The following is a 17,270-nucleotide window of genomic DNA, read 5'->3' as shown; positions in this document are numbered from 1 at the left end:
TGTGGAAATAAATTATCCACATAGCTTTTGGAACTCGGTATTTTAAAGCACATAGATTCTGAGGAGACCCTGCCCACTGCAGAGGCACTGTTCCTGGCAAGGTGGGCTCATACTGCTTCAGTTGAGGGGCTGATGGGCTCCGGCAGAACTGTTTCTTTCTTGTGGGAACAAGCCAGACCCTGCGAGCTTTACTGAAGTATTGAAATGGAAGTTCCTTGTATCCGTTTTGATCAAGAGAAAAGCAAAAAGCTGTGTAATGATGATTTTCGATGTTCCTCTGGAACAGTGTGGCGTCCATGGTTGTGTCATAGGTGTGTTTTAGCTAAGCAGAGGATAGCTCATGTCTATTTGCATCTTTCCCCAAGATACTATATCATATTACTCCTCCTCAGCAGGCTTTTTTAAAAGGCAGAAAAGGATTTTCCATGGACCCGTTTGCTCAGATTTCAAAAACAATTTCTTTGTTACCTCTTATAGTATGAACAGAATTAGTTTTCCAGGAAGGTTGGAAATGCTGGAGTCTGGGTATATAATGAAAACTAAGTGATTTATGGTTAGACTAAAAATTCATGTTTGTAGAGTTAATGAAATTGCAAGAGGCTAGGCCATTAGAAAAGTGTCCAATAAATGAAAATATTGTAGAGCATTATCTTTTCTTAAAAATACTATAACCGCAGTGTTTTATAGTCAGCGAACTTAACTGTTTCAATTATTTTACTTTGCCTGTGTTGGGTACTGAACTTGTGTCTTTATGTATGCTAAGCATGTATTCTATTATTGGGCCAGATATATAGCCCCTAATTTTTAAATCATTAAAAGTTTAGTTTGTTATAGTGATGTACTACCCAAGAGAATCTAAACATTTGACTTGTTCCATGAAAGAAGACTATATATAGATATGTCAGAACAGTCTCCATTCATATATATACATGTATGTATGTATGTGTGTGTGTGTGTGTGTGTGTGTGTCAGAGCAGTCTCCACCCTGCCGTCATTCATGCATGTTCAGTAGAGACATGAGCAAAGCATTAAAGGGTGGCATGGTAACTCAGGGGCGTGACCACAATAGTCACAAGTTGTCCATTTCTATGGCTACACAGTGTCTGCTGTTCATAGCCATGTTTTAAATGATGGAAAGATAAAGAGAGGGGGAATGCTGATGGAGTGATGGTGACCCAATCATAATTACAGGAGAGAGGGCTTTGTACTTACAATTGCGATGACATTTCAGTGGCGTCAGTGATGATTGCATGTAAAGGATGGCTCCAAACACATGATTACCATTCACAACAGAGTTCAGAGCGATTTTTCAAGTGGCTCCTAAATAACTTTTAGAATAGCTAGAGTTAAGAATAGAAATGAAGTATCACCCAAACTATGCGTGTCACAGTGTCTATCGCTCAGTAATTCACTGATGGGTTGTTCATCACAGAAACACACTTTGCTCAATAGGGAATGTAACCTTTTGAATGTAAGCCAAGGTATATTTGTGTATTCTGAGCAGCTTCTCCAAACCATCGCATTTCCTACCTCCTATTGGCAGAGTGCCAGCCTCCCTTGTCTATCACTTGAACTTTCCCAGCTCTTCCCCAGCTCCCCAAACCTCTCAGTTCCTGTTTGAGATGCTGCTGCCTAATTTACTATGGGGACCTCATCATACTTCCAGCTTCAGTCTGGCTGCCCCTACCTGGAATTTCTCTTTCCTCTTCACCTGCTGTCCCTGTCTTTGCATAGTATTTTCTTCTTTTCCCTCAGGAGTAGTGGTGGGGGGATTTGCTGTGTTCTTCCAAATCGTATTTACTACTTAAAATTTTATTTCTTGAGAATTTCCTACAGGAACACTGTATTGATATTACCCCTCACTGTCCCCTCTAACTCACTCTATGACTCCTCAACTCAGTCTCAAATTTATGGCCTCTTCCTCTTTAAGTATTACTATTATATATAGATGTAACAATAATCATATGTTTATATGTATATACATATCCCCTATTGAGTCCATTTAGTGTTGCTTAATGTGGTTAATTTAGTTGTACATGTGGTTAGGGTTCCTCACTGAAGAAAATTGTTTCTTCCTCTCTCAGCAGTTATTGATTGCCTATCACTTTTTATCTAGTGATAGGGCCTTGTAAGATTTCCCCCATTCATGTTGACAAGTCATGTTGTGTTGTCATTATGCAGGTCTCGTTTAGTTGACCATATGTTGAGATTACACAGGTGTGGCTTCCCTGTCATGTCTAGAAAACTATCTCTCAGCAGATATCCTGGTCCTCTGACTCTTAGAATCTTTCTGCCCTTTCGTCTACCAAGTTCCTTGAGCCCTAGTTGTAGGCATTTACTACACTAATGACTGTCTGGCATATTATATTTTTACTGACTGTGTTATTTTTGAATCTTTAGCCCCTAAAACTACCTGACCTATAGTAGGTGTACATGAAATATTTTTGACTATTTTATAGAATTTATCAAATTTGACAGATTAAGGCATACATTGTGGAGCCAGGCTACTTGGAGTCACCTTCTTGGTCTTGCCACATGGTATGAGACTTGTATAAATTACTGTGTTTTTTACATTTTTTCATTGATGTAACAGAAATACCTGACACAAAATCTACTTATGGAAGGATGGAAGGCTTCATTCTGTCTTTCAGTTAAAGGGGATACTGTCCCCATAGCAGGGAAGGCAGTGAGGCATGAGGCAACTGGTCACATTGTTTTCCAACCTGGAAGAAGAGAGTGGACAGGACGTGAGAATGGGCTATCGTACCTCAAAGCCTGTCCCTAGTGACTCACCTCCTTCAGGAGGTCTCTGTTTCCTAAAGGTTCTACAAGCTTCCAATTTACGACCAAGCATCCAAACACATAAGTTATAGAGTGGACATTTTGCAATCAAACCATAACACTGCTTCTTGCTCAGTAGAGTCATGGCCATCTCAAGATCCAAAATGTGTCCATCTGAACTTCAAAACTACACACAATCTTTAACACTCCCAACGCTATTCAAAAATCCAAAATCTCTTCCAAGACTCAAAGCCACCTCTTAGCTGTATCCCTTCAAAATGAAAACTTAGATGTTATATACTTCCAGTATACAGTATCATAAAACAAACATTCCTATTCACAAGTGGACCAAAGGAGACCCAGCAGGGCAGACATCAAACACTGCAGCTCCACGTTCAGCATCTGTGGCTTGTGATGGAATCATCTGGGCTCTAAAGAGCTTAGGTATCCCCATCACTTCAGCCTGCTGCATGCATCACACATAGCCTTTCTTTTTGGGTTGGCTCTACCCAAACCCTTAGCCTTCACTGGCAGATATTCCATGATCTTGGTGTCTTTTATGTCCTTGGGCTCAAAGGCAACTTAGATTTAACCTTCACAACTTCATATCACGGACTAAAGGCTCTGTACAGGGACTCAAACGCTGACCTATCTCAGTGGTCTCAGTGCCCTTCAGGACCTTGGCACAGGCCTGTTTGACCTCTTTACTCTTACATCTTTCATACTTATAAAACCAGTACCATACGGACCATTCTACCAAGTTCTTGTAGCCAGGTTGAAACGTAGCCTGACCCTCGGCTCACAGCTGCATTAGCTTCCATGCGCTGATCCCAGGGAAACTCTTCCCTAGCTGGTTTTGCAGCAGGGAAGCCCTTCTGTGGCACCTTCTGTTTAGGCTCTCTCCTGTGAAGGCTTTGATGGGTAGGTTTGTGCATGTGCGGAGGCAGAGTATAAGGTATCTGCCTAACTGTCCTAAAGGCTTTAACAATCACAGCTGCTTGCTCAGCACCATCCTTATCTGCAACTTTATCTTAGCTCTCTTCCCCACCAAACTGCCCATGTTTCACCTCTTTCTGCCCCACCTGTTCTCTCCCTCTGTAGACCCAGATATGTGTAGTAGACTCAAATATGTGCAGTAGACCCAAATATGTGCAGTAGACCCAGATATGTGAAGTAGACCCAGATATGTGCAGTAGACCCAGATATGTGCAGTAGACTCAGATATGTGCAGTAGACTCACATATGTGCAGTAGACTCAGATATGTGCAATAGACCCAGATACATGCAGTAGACCCAGATATGTGCAGTAGACCCAGATACATGCAGTAGACCCAGATATGTGCAGTAAACTCAGATATGTGCAGTAGACCCAGATATGTGCAGTAAAGTCAGATATGTGCAGTAGACCCAGATATGTGCAGTAGACTCATATATGTGCAGTAGACCCAGATATGTGCAGTAGACCCAGATATGTGCAGTAGACCCAGATATGTGCAGTAGACCCAGATACGTGCAGTAGACCCAGATATGTGACATAATCTGGATGATGTCCAGGTTTGAGATTTCTTTCACCATATGCATTTGTCCTTTAGTGTTGAATTCAACCTAACTCAGGATCTTAGGACTTCGGCTGAATTCATCCAGATTCTTTGTGAGACTATATTATGAATGGCTGTTTATCCCCATGCTCAACAGTGTCCTCAATCCTCCATGAACCAGGCCTCTACTCTTCCCATTTCCACCAGCATTCTGAAATTTTGATCTCTCACAGGTTGGTCATTAAGCTCTGCTCATGAAATTCTAGGGATTTTCTGTACTAAAGTTCTAGTTTTTCCATATTCCCCCACAAGCCACATTGTGAGGCCTTAAAGCCACATGATCAGCACGTGACTTGCCATAGCAATCACTCCACTCCTCTGTGGTTGGATTTTCACTTGGGCCACCAGCTCACAAATAATGACAGGGAAACTTATTATTAATTATGAAAGGTCAGCCTTAGCTTAGGTTTGTCCCACTAGCTCTTATAACTTAAATTAACCCATTTATTTTAATCTACATTCTGTCATATGGCTTGTTACCTCATCTCTCTATATTGCTCATGCTGCTTCCTCCAGGTCTGGCTTGTGACTCTGTCTTCTTCTTCCCAGAGTTCTCTCTGTCTCTCGAAGTCCTACCTATATCTACTACCTAGTTATTGGTCTTTCAGCTTTTTATTATACCAGTCACAGCACAGTGTACAAATACCCCACAACACTCCTCAGCACTGACTTTCTTAATTTTCTCATTGCTGTGGTTGGAAATAACGTGAAAAAGCAGAGAAGGAAGGGGTTTGTTTTGGCTGTCAGTTTGAGGGGATACAGTTATGGTGGGGGGAGTCATAGGTGACTGGTCATATTGCATGGCAACCAAGAAAGAGCAAACAGAAGTGAGACCAAGCTGTTAAACCTCAAAGCCTGTCCTCCAGTGATCCACCTCCTCCATCAAAGCTGCACCTCCTGAGACAGTGCTAACAGCTACAAGTCAATGTTCAAACACATGACTCTGCCAGGGACATTTTAAAAACTATTTAAAGTTGTGTTTACACTTATGTGTTTCCGCGTGTGTCTGTGGGAGGTGCTGTGTACACCATGGTGTGCATGTAGAAGTCAGAGATCATCTTTCAGGGGTCAGTTCTTTTTCACCTCCACGTGGATTCCAGGGACGGAACTCAGGTCTCCAGCTTTGCTGACAAATGCCTTCACCTACTGAGTCAAACCACAATGGCTGTGTAACTCCCTGCTTCTCATCCATCTTACCTGGAAAGTAGAGAACAGGCTCTTACTTCAAAGAGCTGTTATGAGATTGAAATGCATTTCACATGAATAATGAACATATATGGATGGCTTCTGACCTCTGTGTTGGAGTTGGCTATGAAGTTTGTGACAAATGCCTGTCCGTGTGCTTTTGCTTTATCTGACCTTAGAGAGGAATCTCTGTTCATATGTTGACCATTGTTTCAGGGATTATATCTGCTTTTGACTGACCAGCAGAGTAAAGACTCTAATTCATATCCCAGTGGTCAGAATATTGACCTTCATCATGATGTCCCCTTAGCTGCACAATGATTTGTTTAGTCTTTTAAAGTTCTTGCTGTGATTCTTCAGTGATACTCTTCTAGAGTTACCTTATTCTTTTTGAGACATGCTCTTTTATTGGAATTGTTGGGTATAAAATAAGGCTGGTCAGCAAACCCCAGAGATCCTCCTGTCTCTGCCTCCCTAGAACTAGGATCATAGGCACGTATCACTGTGCCTGACTTCTTTCCTAGTTGCTAGGGGCACAAAATCAGCTCTCCATGTTTGCATAGCCAGCATTTTACCAACTCTACCACCTCCTCAGCCCCAATCTTGGGTATTTTTTTAAAATGCATCATGAAGTTTCCCTATTTTAAGGTCATAAAGAAGTTCTCTCCATTTCTATTCCAGTGTTTTTATGGCTTTGTTTTAGGAGTTTACACCATCAATTCTTTGGTATTAATTCTATGTGATAGATTCTTTCTAGTTGTCTATGTACTTGATGTAGTCCCACTAATTAAATAGTTTGTCTTTCCCACTGGTTTAACATGCTGCATACATACGAGGAAGGGTCCTGTATGACTTAGAATGTGGGGACTGGAACATAGTGAGCCAGTTCTATGCTTAGGAAGGTGAAAATACTGGATTCAATCATGGATATAGTTAAATTTGAGGTAATTCATTCAATTTTGGTCATACTGTGGGGGTTGAACCATCAAGTTGTGGCAATGGGATTGATGCAAGATAGGAGAGGAAGTTCCATCCTTGAGTTCTCCCAAGTTTTTTTTCCCTTCAGCAATCTGGAAATACGTTAGCCATTTACTGACGAATGGATCATTGAAGAAACAACAGTTTTGGACAAAAACCAAGAGTAGACATGTTAAGGTTGGGAATGTGAGCCAAGTATAAATATCAATAACAAGTTTGTTGCTGGATTCTAGAGTTCAGAAAGTAAATCCTTCTTTGTAAAAACTCTCACCTTTCATGTCTCATAAGCGAGTTCTGAGTTCTCGTCACCTGACCCATCTTATCCAGTCTGACCATCATCTGTTTCTGAAAGTCTCCTCTTCCTGCATTGCCTTCTATAGACCAAACAAGCAGTTGTAACATTTATAGAACATTCTAGATCTTGCTCATTTTGAGAGCTTTGCCAGTGCTTGTCTTTAATACCTGGTGTATCTGCTGTCTAAGGTGAATTGGGATGGTATGCAGTCTTTCAACTGCATTCAGAAGAGGGGATAGAAGGATGAGCCACAGAGAGGAAAGTTGTATTCAGTTGACAGCATTTAATAAATGGGCTCTGCTGTTTTATCCCTGTGAGCTCATTTCATGTCACTGTCATAATGGAACTTAGGGACACACATACTAGACAAGCACTGTATCTCTGAGCTACAGCCCCGGCCTTGTGTGATTCACTACATAGTGACTCTTGGTAAAAGTAATGTTACTTTCTCTATTCCAGATGGGAACATTCAAAGCACACGATGGCGAGTATTTCCTAGAACCAGTCTTGAAGGCAGATGGGAGTGAGCACGAAGATGACCACAATAAGCCACACCTGATCTACAGACAGGAATTAAAGAGGAGTGCCGTCACACAGTCTCGTGCGCCTTGTGAAGTAGTTTCAGGTAAACTTGGAGGGGAAACCATTCAGCTAAACTGTAATGCTACTTAAAGTTTTTATTGGCTATCATCTATATTTTTAGTTGACAAAATTGTATACACCATCTATCACATATGAAGAATATGTACATTGTGCATTCGGTTTCTGTGGTAAAAACCTCACATCTACTCTTAACAATTTTAGGGATCCAATTCACTTTCGTTAACATTGTCTCTCTGTTGCACAGTGGTGCGTTTGAGTTTATTCTTGATACAGATGAAGTACCCTTTGACCAACCTCTCCCCAAATCACCACTCCTGATTTTCAGAGCTACCACACTACTTTTTAGTTGTGTAAGTTCTTCTGTTAAATTACACATACACATGAGGTATGGCATTTCTTAAATGATATTTTCAAAAACATTTTTCCTGTAAGGATCCATGTGGGGTGTTTTTGTAGCAAATTAATGTCCAAAATATGCATTCAGTATAGAGAATTTATAGTGGACACCCATAGACATATTTTGTTTTTGTTTTTCAAGACATGTTTTCTCTGTGTAGCTTTGCACCTTTCCTGGAACTCACTTTGGATACCAGGTTGGCCTCGAACTCACAGAGATCCACCTGCCTCTGCCTCCCGAGTGCTGGGATTAAAGGCGTGTGCCACAACTGCCCGGCCAATGTTCAAGCTTTTATGCATTGATATCTCTCTCTCTCTCTCTCTCTCTCTCTCTCTCTCTCTCTCCTTACTTACTCACTTATTTATTTGTTTGTTTATTTATTTATTTATTTATTTATTTATTTATTTATTTATTTATTTATGCCGGAGCTGAAGACCGAACCCAGGGCCTTGCGCTTGCTAGGCAAGCGCTCTACCACTGAAGCTAAATCCCCAACCCCGACAATTTTTATGTCCATATACTATTCGCAGAATGGTGATTAAGTTCTTTTCTCCATGAAATCTTAACACCAGTCCAAATGTTGCTCCACCTCATGTGCTTCTTCCTCTCTTTAGTGGGAGCATGTCATTTGCAGGTTTCCACGACCACCATTTTGCTCAGCTTGCTTCTCAGGTACATCTGTTTTGGTGTATGTCACAGCAGTATACCCATTTTCATGCTATGAAGTGTTGACTTGTTTGAATATGTTATGGCACCAATATCCATTTTCCCAGTGATATTTTGGGTCATTTTCAGGTTTTTGATATGAGAAAAATGCTTCCCCATCCTCTTTGTCCCCAGGAGGTACACACAGATACTAGGGAATCCCATATTCCTTTACAAAGCTGCTTTTAGAACCAGCAATATGTTAGAGTTGATTTTCATCCTCTTTTTCTTATAAAACTCAGACTACTGAATATTTATAATGTATTAGGATCTAGGAGTCATGGATTTTTATGCAGGATAAATCTATTGCTGGTAAAATATTTTGCTTGTTCTTTGTACAAAAGTTAGGTTTGGGTCTACAGATATTAATGGATATTTGTTATTCACACAATGACATACAAAAACATAGAGAAAAGGCAGCTGCAGTTGTCATCAAATACAAAGCCAAGACAAAGAGTGGGATCAGGAAGGATTTCTTTCATGTTGTAGGTATCCCATAAACTATAGTTCCGAATGCTGTGATGCTGTTCTTTGTGGGATGTGATGATAGGCAGGCCTTTGAAGGTTTTCTCTGGGAATCCACTCTTAATTAACCTTTGCTGTTAGAAGACTGCCATTTGGAGTGTTCCTCACTGTGACCAAGGCTGTACTTTAAATCTACTGACTTAACAGAAATGTTTCCATTGCTTCTAATATGAGCATAACGGTTGCATTTTTATGACTTCAAAGAGAGCACAAATGTGTGTGCAGCTTCACAATGGGACGCTATGGAGGGCAGCTCTTGCCAGATCCAATCGACTATTCAGGAGCAGCTTGTTTAATGAATTGTGTGGCTTTGTAAGAAGAAAACCCCTAAGGGGCATTCTGAATGCATAATGTGTTACACAGTGATATGCAAGCCTTCATATTCATGCTCAGCATTCGTTATTAGCAAGAGAAGGCTTCATAAAAGCATAAAAGCTAGGTTCTTTGGTTTAAAATATTTTTCATACTAAAAGCATATGATAAAAATTATAAATGAAAAACAACTGGGAAACTGGAGTTTAGGGTTTTTTATTAATTACAATATATGTTTCTGTACAATATTTATCAAAACATAAATGTAGTATCTATTCTCGTGAATAGACTTAGTTTCAATTAACATGTACATTTTTAGCCATTAACAAAGGCAATCAGTTAGTGACCTAAACTATTAGCTACTAATTATCACTTTATTAGTAAAAGTGAAGAGTTGTGAATATAATTAGTGAAATCCTATACATGATGTTTTTTCTCCTTTCTCATCTTTGTTCAGAAACTTTTAGTAACCTTACCTATTCCAACAGCTGAATCTTCAAGAAAATTCCTTAGGGAGGTGAGAGCTACAGGTTGAGTACATGGTCCGTCACAACTAAACAAAAATTGACTTCTTTTTTTGAATGGTTTTAATTCATTTCACCTCTGCTCTTGATGAATTAGATTAAATTGTTTCCAAGGTCAGAGGTCACTGTGCACACTAAGGCGGTTTAAATGAAATTTTTGGTTAACCCCAGCCATTGTGGATACCAGAATCTCATGTCTAGATAAGGCATAGGTACAATCCTGTGGATGCAGACAGGCTATCCAAAAAGAAATGCAAACGTGATCAGTCATCATGCAAATGCCAACCAGCAAAATGAAATAAATACAATGCAAAGGGGAAAGAAACCTGGGAGTGTTTGCCAAAATGAAACAAAGGTTTGGAGCTCCATTGTACATCTGTTACTGTTCCTCCTCAGTGGGCAGATGGGATGCCATGAGCCTTATCCAGGTTCTCAGTTCTCGGTCTCATTTGCATTCAGTTATTTACTTAGTAACCAGCTAGATCTGAATATTACTCTTTCTTAGATCCACTTACCTTCCTTAGAGAGATCTCTCCTCTGCTGCCACGTGTTCCCTTTGCCCCGTTTTAGACTTCGTTATCCTTAAAAGATTTCAACTTCCCTTGATCCTTGCCCCTCATTACCCTCCCTCATGTCCAGTTTGCTCATGTAGATCTCATCCATTTCTCTGTCGTTGGGGGATCCCTGTGTCTTTCTTAGGGTCCTGTTTTCTAGGTAGCCTCCCTGGAGTTGTGAGTAGCAGTCTAGTCATCCTTTGTTTTACATCTAGTATCCTTCTATGAGTGAGTACATACCATATTTGTCTTTCTGAGTCTGGGTTACCTCACTCAGGATGATTTTTTCTAGATCCATCCATTTGCCTGCAAACCTCATGATGTCATTGTTTTTCTCTGCTGAGTAGTACTCCATTATGTATATGTACCACATTTTCTTTATCCATTCTTCAGTTGAAGGGCATCTAGGTTGTTTCCAGGTTCTGGCTATTACAAACAATGCTTCTATGAACATAGCTGAGCATTCCTTGGGTATATGCCCAAGAGTGCTACAGCTGGGTCTTGGGGAAGATTGATTCCCAATTTTCTAAGAAAGCACCATATTGATTTCCAAAGTGGCTGTACAAGCTTGCATTCCCACCAACAGTGGAGGAGAGTTCCCCTTGCTCCACATCCTCTCCAGCATAAACTGTCTTCTGTGTTTTTCACCTTAGCCATTCTGACAGGTGTAAGGTGATATCTCAGAGTCATTTTGATTTGCATTTCCCTGGAGTGGGAGATACCAGCTGGATCAAGAACTGAGAGGGAGAACAAGGAAAAAGAGACCATGATAAATGAAGACCCCATGGGAATAGGAAGAAGCAAAGTGCTAGAGAAGTCCCCAGAAATCCACAAATATACCTCCACAATAGACTACTGGCAATGGTTGACAGAAAGCCTGAACTGACCTACTCAGGTGATCCAGATGGCCAACCACCCTAACTGTCGTGCTAGAACTCTTAGCCAATGACTGATGGAAGCAGATGCAGAGATCCATGGCCAGGCCCCAGGTGGAGCTCCAGGAGGTCAATCAGTGAGAAAGAGGAGGGATTGTATGATTGAGAATTGTTGAGACCATGATTGGAAGAAGCACAGGGACAAATAGCCAAACTAGTGGAAACACATGAACTATGAACCAATAGCTGAGGAGCCTCCAACTGGATCAGGCCCTCTGGATAAGTGAGATAGTTGATTAGCTTGAGCTGTTTGGGAGGCACCCAGGCAGTGGGACTGGGACCTGTCCTTAGTGCATGAGCTGGCTGTTTGGAACCTGGGGCCTATGCAGGGACATTTTGCTCAGCCTGGGAGGAGGGGAACTGGACCTGCCTCAACCAAATCTACCAGGTTGAGCTGAATCCCCAGGGGAGTCCTTGCCCTGGAGGAGATGGGAATGGGGGTGGAGCTGGGGAGAGGGTGAGGGGCGGGAGGAGGGAGGACAGGGGAATCTGTGGCAGATATGTAAAATTAAATTAAATTAGAAAATTAAAAATACAATAAGAAAAAAAAAAGAAAATTTCAACTTCAAATATTTTTCTTCCCCAGCAACATATTATGGTTTCTCAGATTAAAAAAACAACAACACTTTGTTCTAAATATGAGCCAGTTAAATAAATGCCTAGGTGCTCTGGATGTATGGGGATAAAATGATAGTGGGTCATTAATTTTTGGCTGTCATACTAATTATGACTTATAGAGACTTAGTTTATTGCAAATTGATATTCAATTCTTTTATAATTTACCTCTGTGTGTTCTCTTGTGGTTATGGTACCAGCCATGATTTCTATAAGCTTAAGATGTGAAATTTAGAATCCAAGACAGTAGAATATCTTACAAGTTAGTATAAGATCTGTCTTGAATTGTTTTTAACCATGTAGTATGCCTTTATTATCTTACCTCTTAGCTTTAAATTTTATATTCTCTATTCTATAAAACAAAATAATATATTGTATTTCATTTTTCATATTCTTCTCATAACAGTTATCCATAAAACAATTGCTGCATAAATAGTTGAGGAATTTTAGTCTCAAAACAAGTTTTCTGTAGAAGATGCTTTGAAGCCTTACAGGAGATGTTGCCAGCCAGGATCTATTGGCTGTAGAAGGTCTGTTTGAGATAATAATGAATCATCTAAGATACAAAAGTTGAACAGTTAGTCTGGGGAAGAGAGAGAGAGTGGAAAGTATTTCATATGGAAGCAGAAGTGTGTGTACACTGTAGTTGAGAAAGTACTTGGACCATTTAGGGCACCAAAAGTAATTAACTAATAGGAAATATGGAACCCTGGATGGCAGTGTGATACAGTACTGCAAGGTAAGTAAGTGTGATGTTTGTGGAAGCCTTATTAAGAGATTTCATTTCAATACCAACCCACTGTTTTGGGTTTGAGAGTCCCTTTCCTGGTTAGTTCAACAAGGAACATGGAATAGTTTCTGATTTCTTAGTCTGGTATGATTTGGCTTTTACCAATACTTCACATTGAAGGTAGTTGTCTTAGTTATGTTTTTATTACTGTACAAAGCACTCTAATCATGGTAACATATATAAGAAACAATTCATTGGGACTTACAGTTTCAGAGGGTGAGTCCATGACTGTTATGGCAGGGAGCATGACACTAGGCATTGAGGCATGGAACTGGAGCAGTAGCTGAGAGCTTACTTCCGGATTCCCAAGCATGAGGTAGAGAAAGAGAGAGATGGAGAGAGAGGGGAGGGAGGGAGGGAAGGAGGGAGGGACAGAGAGAAGAGTGGGAACTAACTGGACATGGTATAGGCTTTTGAAACCTCAAAGCCCAGCCCCAGTCTTATACCTTTTCTAATAAGGCTTCACTTCCAAAACCTTCCAAACAGTTCCACCAACTGGGGACCAAATATTTAAACCTTATGAACCAGCAGTAGCCATCACAACTGTACTTCAATCAACCAGATGATCTGTTCTTGTTGGGTCAAATGAACACAACTGAATTTCATGGGCTAAATGGTTGGTGGTAGGTACCCAAAGAATTGTTACGAGTTAATTCTAGATGCAGGGTAGTTAAAACCAAAGCATGTACAAACACAGTGGGTAGTTGTGATGTTGGTGTTGGAGAAGTTGGAAAATCTTAAGTTAGGATATTGGCCATGAAGATAGTGAGATGCGTATGTTGATGGTGAGAAGGATAATTAGGTGGGGGTGAAGGGAGAAAAATCAGAAATGTTGTAGCTTATTCCAAGAGTTATTTTATTATTAGTCCTGAGTAAATAAAGAGTGAATGATCTCTTCACTTACTGTGATAAGAGTATCTGTGGGCGCTAGAGATTTAGCATTCGGTATAAGGAATGTGGTTTTGAGTTTTGAGTACAATTTAAATATTCCATGGGAAAGCTATCAAACAAGCAGGTAGGAGAAATGAGTAAATGATCAACTGCATGGATCCTGGGATGATGGTCATAAACTGAGAACCAAAATATTGGTGATAGGTAAAGCTAGAAACATGAATGAGTTTAGAAACTTGAGTGAGTTTACATAGAGGGTTGAGTAAGATGAGAGAGAGAGAGAGAGAGAGAGAGAGAGAGAGAGAGAGAGAGAGAGAGAGAGATCTCCAAGGGCTGAACCGTAGGCCATGCTGGTATTTAGCAACCAGGCAGGCACTTAGAACTCAGTCTGAGGATTAAATGGTAGAAACCAGGAAGATGGCAGGAGAATTGTTAAATACGTGTTCAATAGACAAGGGATGAAAACTTTTCAAGAAGACAGAGCTTATCAACTGGCTAAATGCTATCAGGAATTCATAGAACATGAGGGCAGGAACTTACGTTGGCTTATGAAGAGAAGGGGTGACTTGTGACCCCGTTACTTTTCTCATCATCGTGACGTAACAGGGAAGGGAAACAGCCGAAGAGAAGAAGGATTGGTGCAATCCTTCATGGTGGAGTTCTTGCAGCTGGGGCTCTTCACACCTTTATGGACCAGGAAGCAGAGAGCTTGGGTGAAAATGGAGTTGGTCTATAACCCTTGGGCTCTGCACCCCATCTCCCCATGACTCTCTTCTTCCAGCAATGCCCTAGTACCTAATGGTTCCACAACTTCCCCCAGACATCACCATTAGCTGAAGAAAGTGTTCAGATCTTTGAGCCTGTGGTAGACATCTCCCATGCCCACCATGCTCATCCTTAATAAATACCGTGCTAAGAGCAGTGCTTTTGAGAATGTTTGTATGAATAAAACTTAATAAAGTATAGGGATCTAGGCTTAGATAAAGTATCTTTAGGACTTCATTTTGGCGACTACAGGCAAGTAAGGAAGGCTGAGAGCAGGAGAAATAGTCTTTCCCAGGGAAGGGCATACCAGTTGATTATCCAATTCAAAATGCTCATCTCTGAAATCATACTTGCAAGTAACACACAGATTGAGCAGGTTTTTGTTGATTTAGGAATATATATTCATATATATATATATATTTACATATATATATGTATACATATATATGTTACATAGATGTATGTAACAACAATGAATGAAAAAAGAGGCCATAAATTTGAGAGTAAGCAGGGGTATATGGGAGGGCTTGCAAGGAGGAAATGGTTTGAAAGGGTAATGATGTAGTTACATTATAATCACAAAAATAAATGAAATTATGAAAACATCCTTTATTTTGTATGTTCAACTTTGGGACATAGCATTCAATTTAAAATAATAGTTCAATTTCTTAGTAATTTCAATCTTTGATTTATTCTTTCCATTGAAATCCAAGAATAATCAAATTTAATAGTGTAATAGAAAGCAATATTAATAAAATTATTTTTGGAAAAGTTAATTGAGATACTCTCTTAGAAATTAAATTAGTAAACATATGTGAAATTAGTAATTTAAATTAAATAATCTCACATATGATTATTCATAAAAATATCCATATGTATGTCTGTTCTGACTTGATGTTCCCTCCACTGGTTACTTGTGCATTCTTATATCAGTTTTCTCATACTGCCTCATAGTACCATAGCTCTGTTCTAATCCATAGTGTGTGGGAGGAGGCTGCTTTTGTTTAAAGGGCATCCTTAATCCTTGAAATGTACATAAGCATTTTACAGTCAGCTTGCTGAATTCAAAGTCAAGGAAAAGGAGAGATTTAGAGTGGATTTCATTTAATCAGTGAAATGATTTGGTCAAAGGATACCTCTTTTAGAGATCTGTCTTTAAAATATGTGCATGCAGCTGGGCGATGGTGGCACAGGCCTTTAATCCCAACACTTGTGCATCTCAGTGAGTTCAAGGCCAGCCTGGTCTACAGAGTGAGATCCAGGACAGGCAGGACTGCTTCACAGAGAAATCCTGTATCAAAAAACCAAAACAAACAAACAAACAAACAAGTGTGTGTGTGTATGTGTGTGTGTGTGTGTGTGTGTGTGTGTGTGTGTGTGTGTATGTACATGAGTGCAGATGCCCATGGAGGCTGGAAGTCAGTCAGACCCCTTGGAGCTGGAGTTACAGGTAATTGTAAGCCTCCAGACATGAGTGGCTTAGCTCAACTCTATGTTATTTTCATGGGAATGACCAGCTAGTTCTTTCTTTTAGTCTCTAAGAGGCAACATTTTCCACAGTGACGTTAGTGCTAAATTCTCCTCATTCGGTGTGTTGCCACATATGGCTTTTTGCAGAGCCATGTGATGTGGTATTCAGTTTAAAAGCCTATTTTGAGGAAATCTGAGTTCATTCTTTGTTATGCTATTCAGTTGCTGGCTATGAAAATGTCATTCAATCCATGTCACATGTCTGTGTGTTTTAAAAATTGTCCAGTAATGGTAACTGATCTAAGGCTGCAAGGAAGATGTTGTAATCATTCTTTTATCTCACAAATACAAATCCACAATCTTCTGTATATTTATTATCAGTAGATGGTGTAACATAAAAGGTCTTATTAAAAAAAAAAAAAAAAGACCCAGGAGCCAGATATTGGGTTGAAAACTGAAAGATCAGAGAAACATAACAAGCCACAGTCAATCTTACCTCACCAACTCCTCAACCTATCCTGCTTCCTTAGCATGGAAGCCTCTGAGTCCTCACCCCAAAAAATGTCTCTGCTGAACTGCTGCTAAAAGCCCCTAGTTCCTGGTTCTTATTTCTTTATATACTTTTCTGCTTCCTGCCATCATTTCCTGGGATTAAAGGTGTATGTCACCATGCCTGGCTCTGTTTCCAGTGTGGCCTTGAACTCACAGAGATCCAGGTGTATCTCTGCCTCCTGAATGATAGAATTAAAGGCATGTGTGCCACCACTGGCCTTTATGTCTAATCTAGTGGCTGTTCTGTTCTCTGACCCCTAGATAAGTTTATTTGGGGTGTACAATATATCAACCACAAGATGGGGTTTCATGTGTTGATTTGTGAAATTCTTCAAAATGTACACAAACTATAATCCATAGTTCTTCATGTTCTTGAGATTTTCAATAACAAGAAATCTTATAGATATTGGTGAAATTATTAAGGCCACTCCACGTAGTTAAAAGGGAGGTTTATTTTGTGGGGTAACTTACAAATGAAGGGATAGGTTGTAGGGTCTGGCAAAAGTATGGCGCGGTATGGCGCAGTCTGGCGGTGTTCTCTGGAGAACTCTGCTCAGTCTACCTCCTGCGTCCAGCGTCCCCGAACCAAGAGAGAGCCCTCCTCCCAATCCTGGGTCTTCTGCTTCCTCCTCTGCCCCACCTTGTGGGCGTGACCATTACCGAAGCCTCAGTGGGAGTTGGAACTTCCAGGCCAATGCTGGGATGGCTACCCACTACATATAGACCTATAGATTTTCATGTTTCTATGATATAGAGTATCTTTACTTTAAAAATAATGCCCCTATGGAAGCCTGG

At 40.3% G+C, this 17,270-nt stretch overlaps 1 protein-coding gene across 1 annotated transcript in view; it reads left to right on the top strand.

The window, feature by feature from the left end:
• The window catches only part of Adamts20 (ADAM metallopeptidase with thrombospondin type 1 motif 20), a 139,414-nt gene that overhangs the window by 9,593 nt on the left and 112,551 nt on the right, over nucleotides 1-17,270 (top strand). The window contains exon 3 of the mRNA XM_036208198.1: nucleotides 7,297-7,462. Coding sequence (XP_036064091.1) covers nucleotides 7,297-7,462 — 166 coding nt within the window. The remainder of the gene's footprint in view (nucleotides 1-7,296; nucleotides 7,463-17,270) is intronic.

This window comes from Onychomys torridus, chromosome 16, assembly GCF_903995425.1.
Source record: "Onychomys torridus chromosome 16, mOncTor1.1, whole genome shotgun sequence".
NCBI lineage: Eukaryota > Metazoa > Chordata > Mammalia > Rodentia > Cricetidae > Onychomys > Onychomys torridus.
The sequence above is the reverse complement of the archived record's forward strand: the minus strand, read 5'-3'. Positions and strand labels throughout refer to the sequence as shown.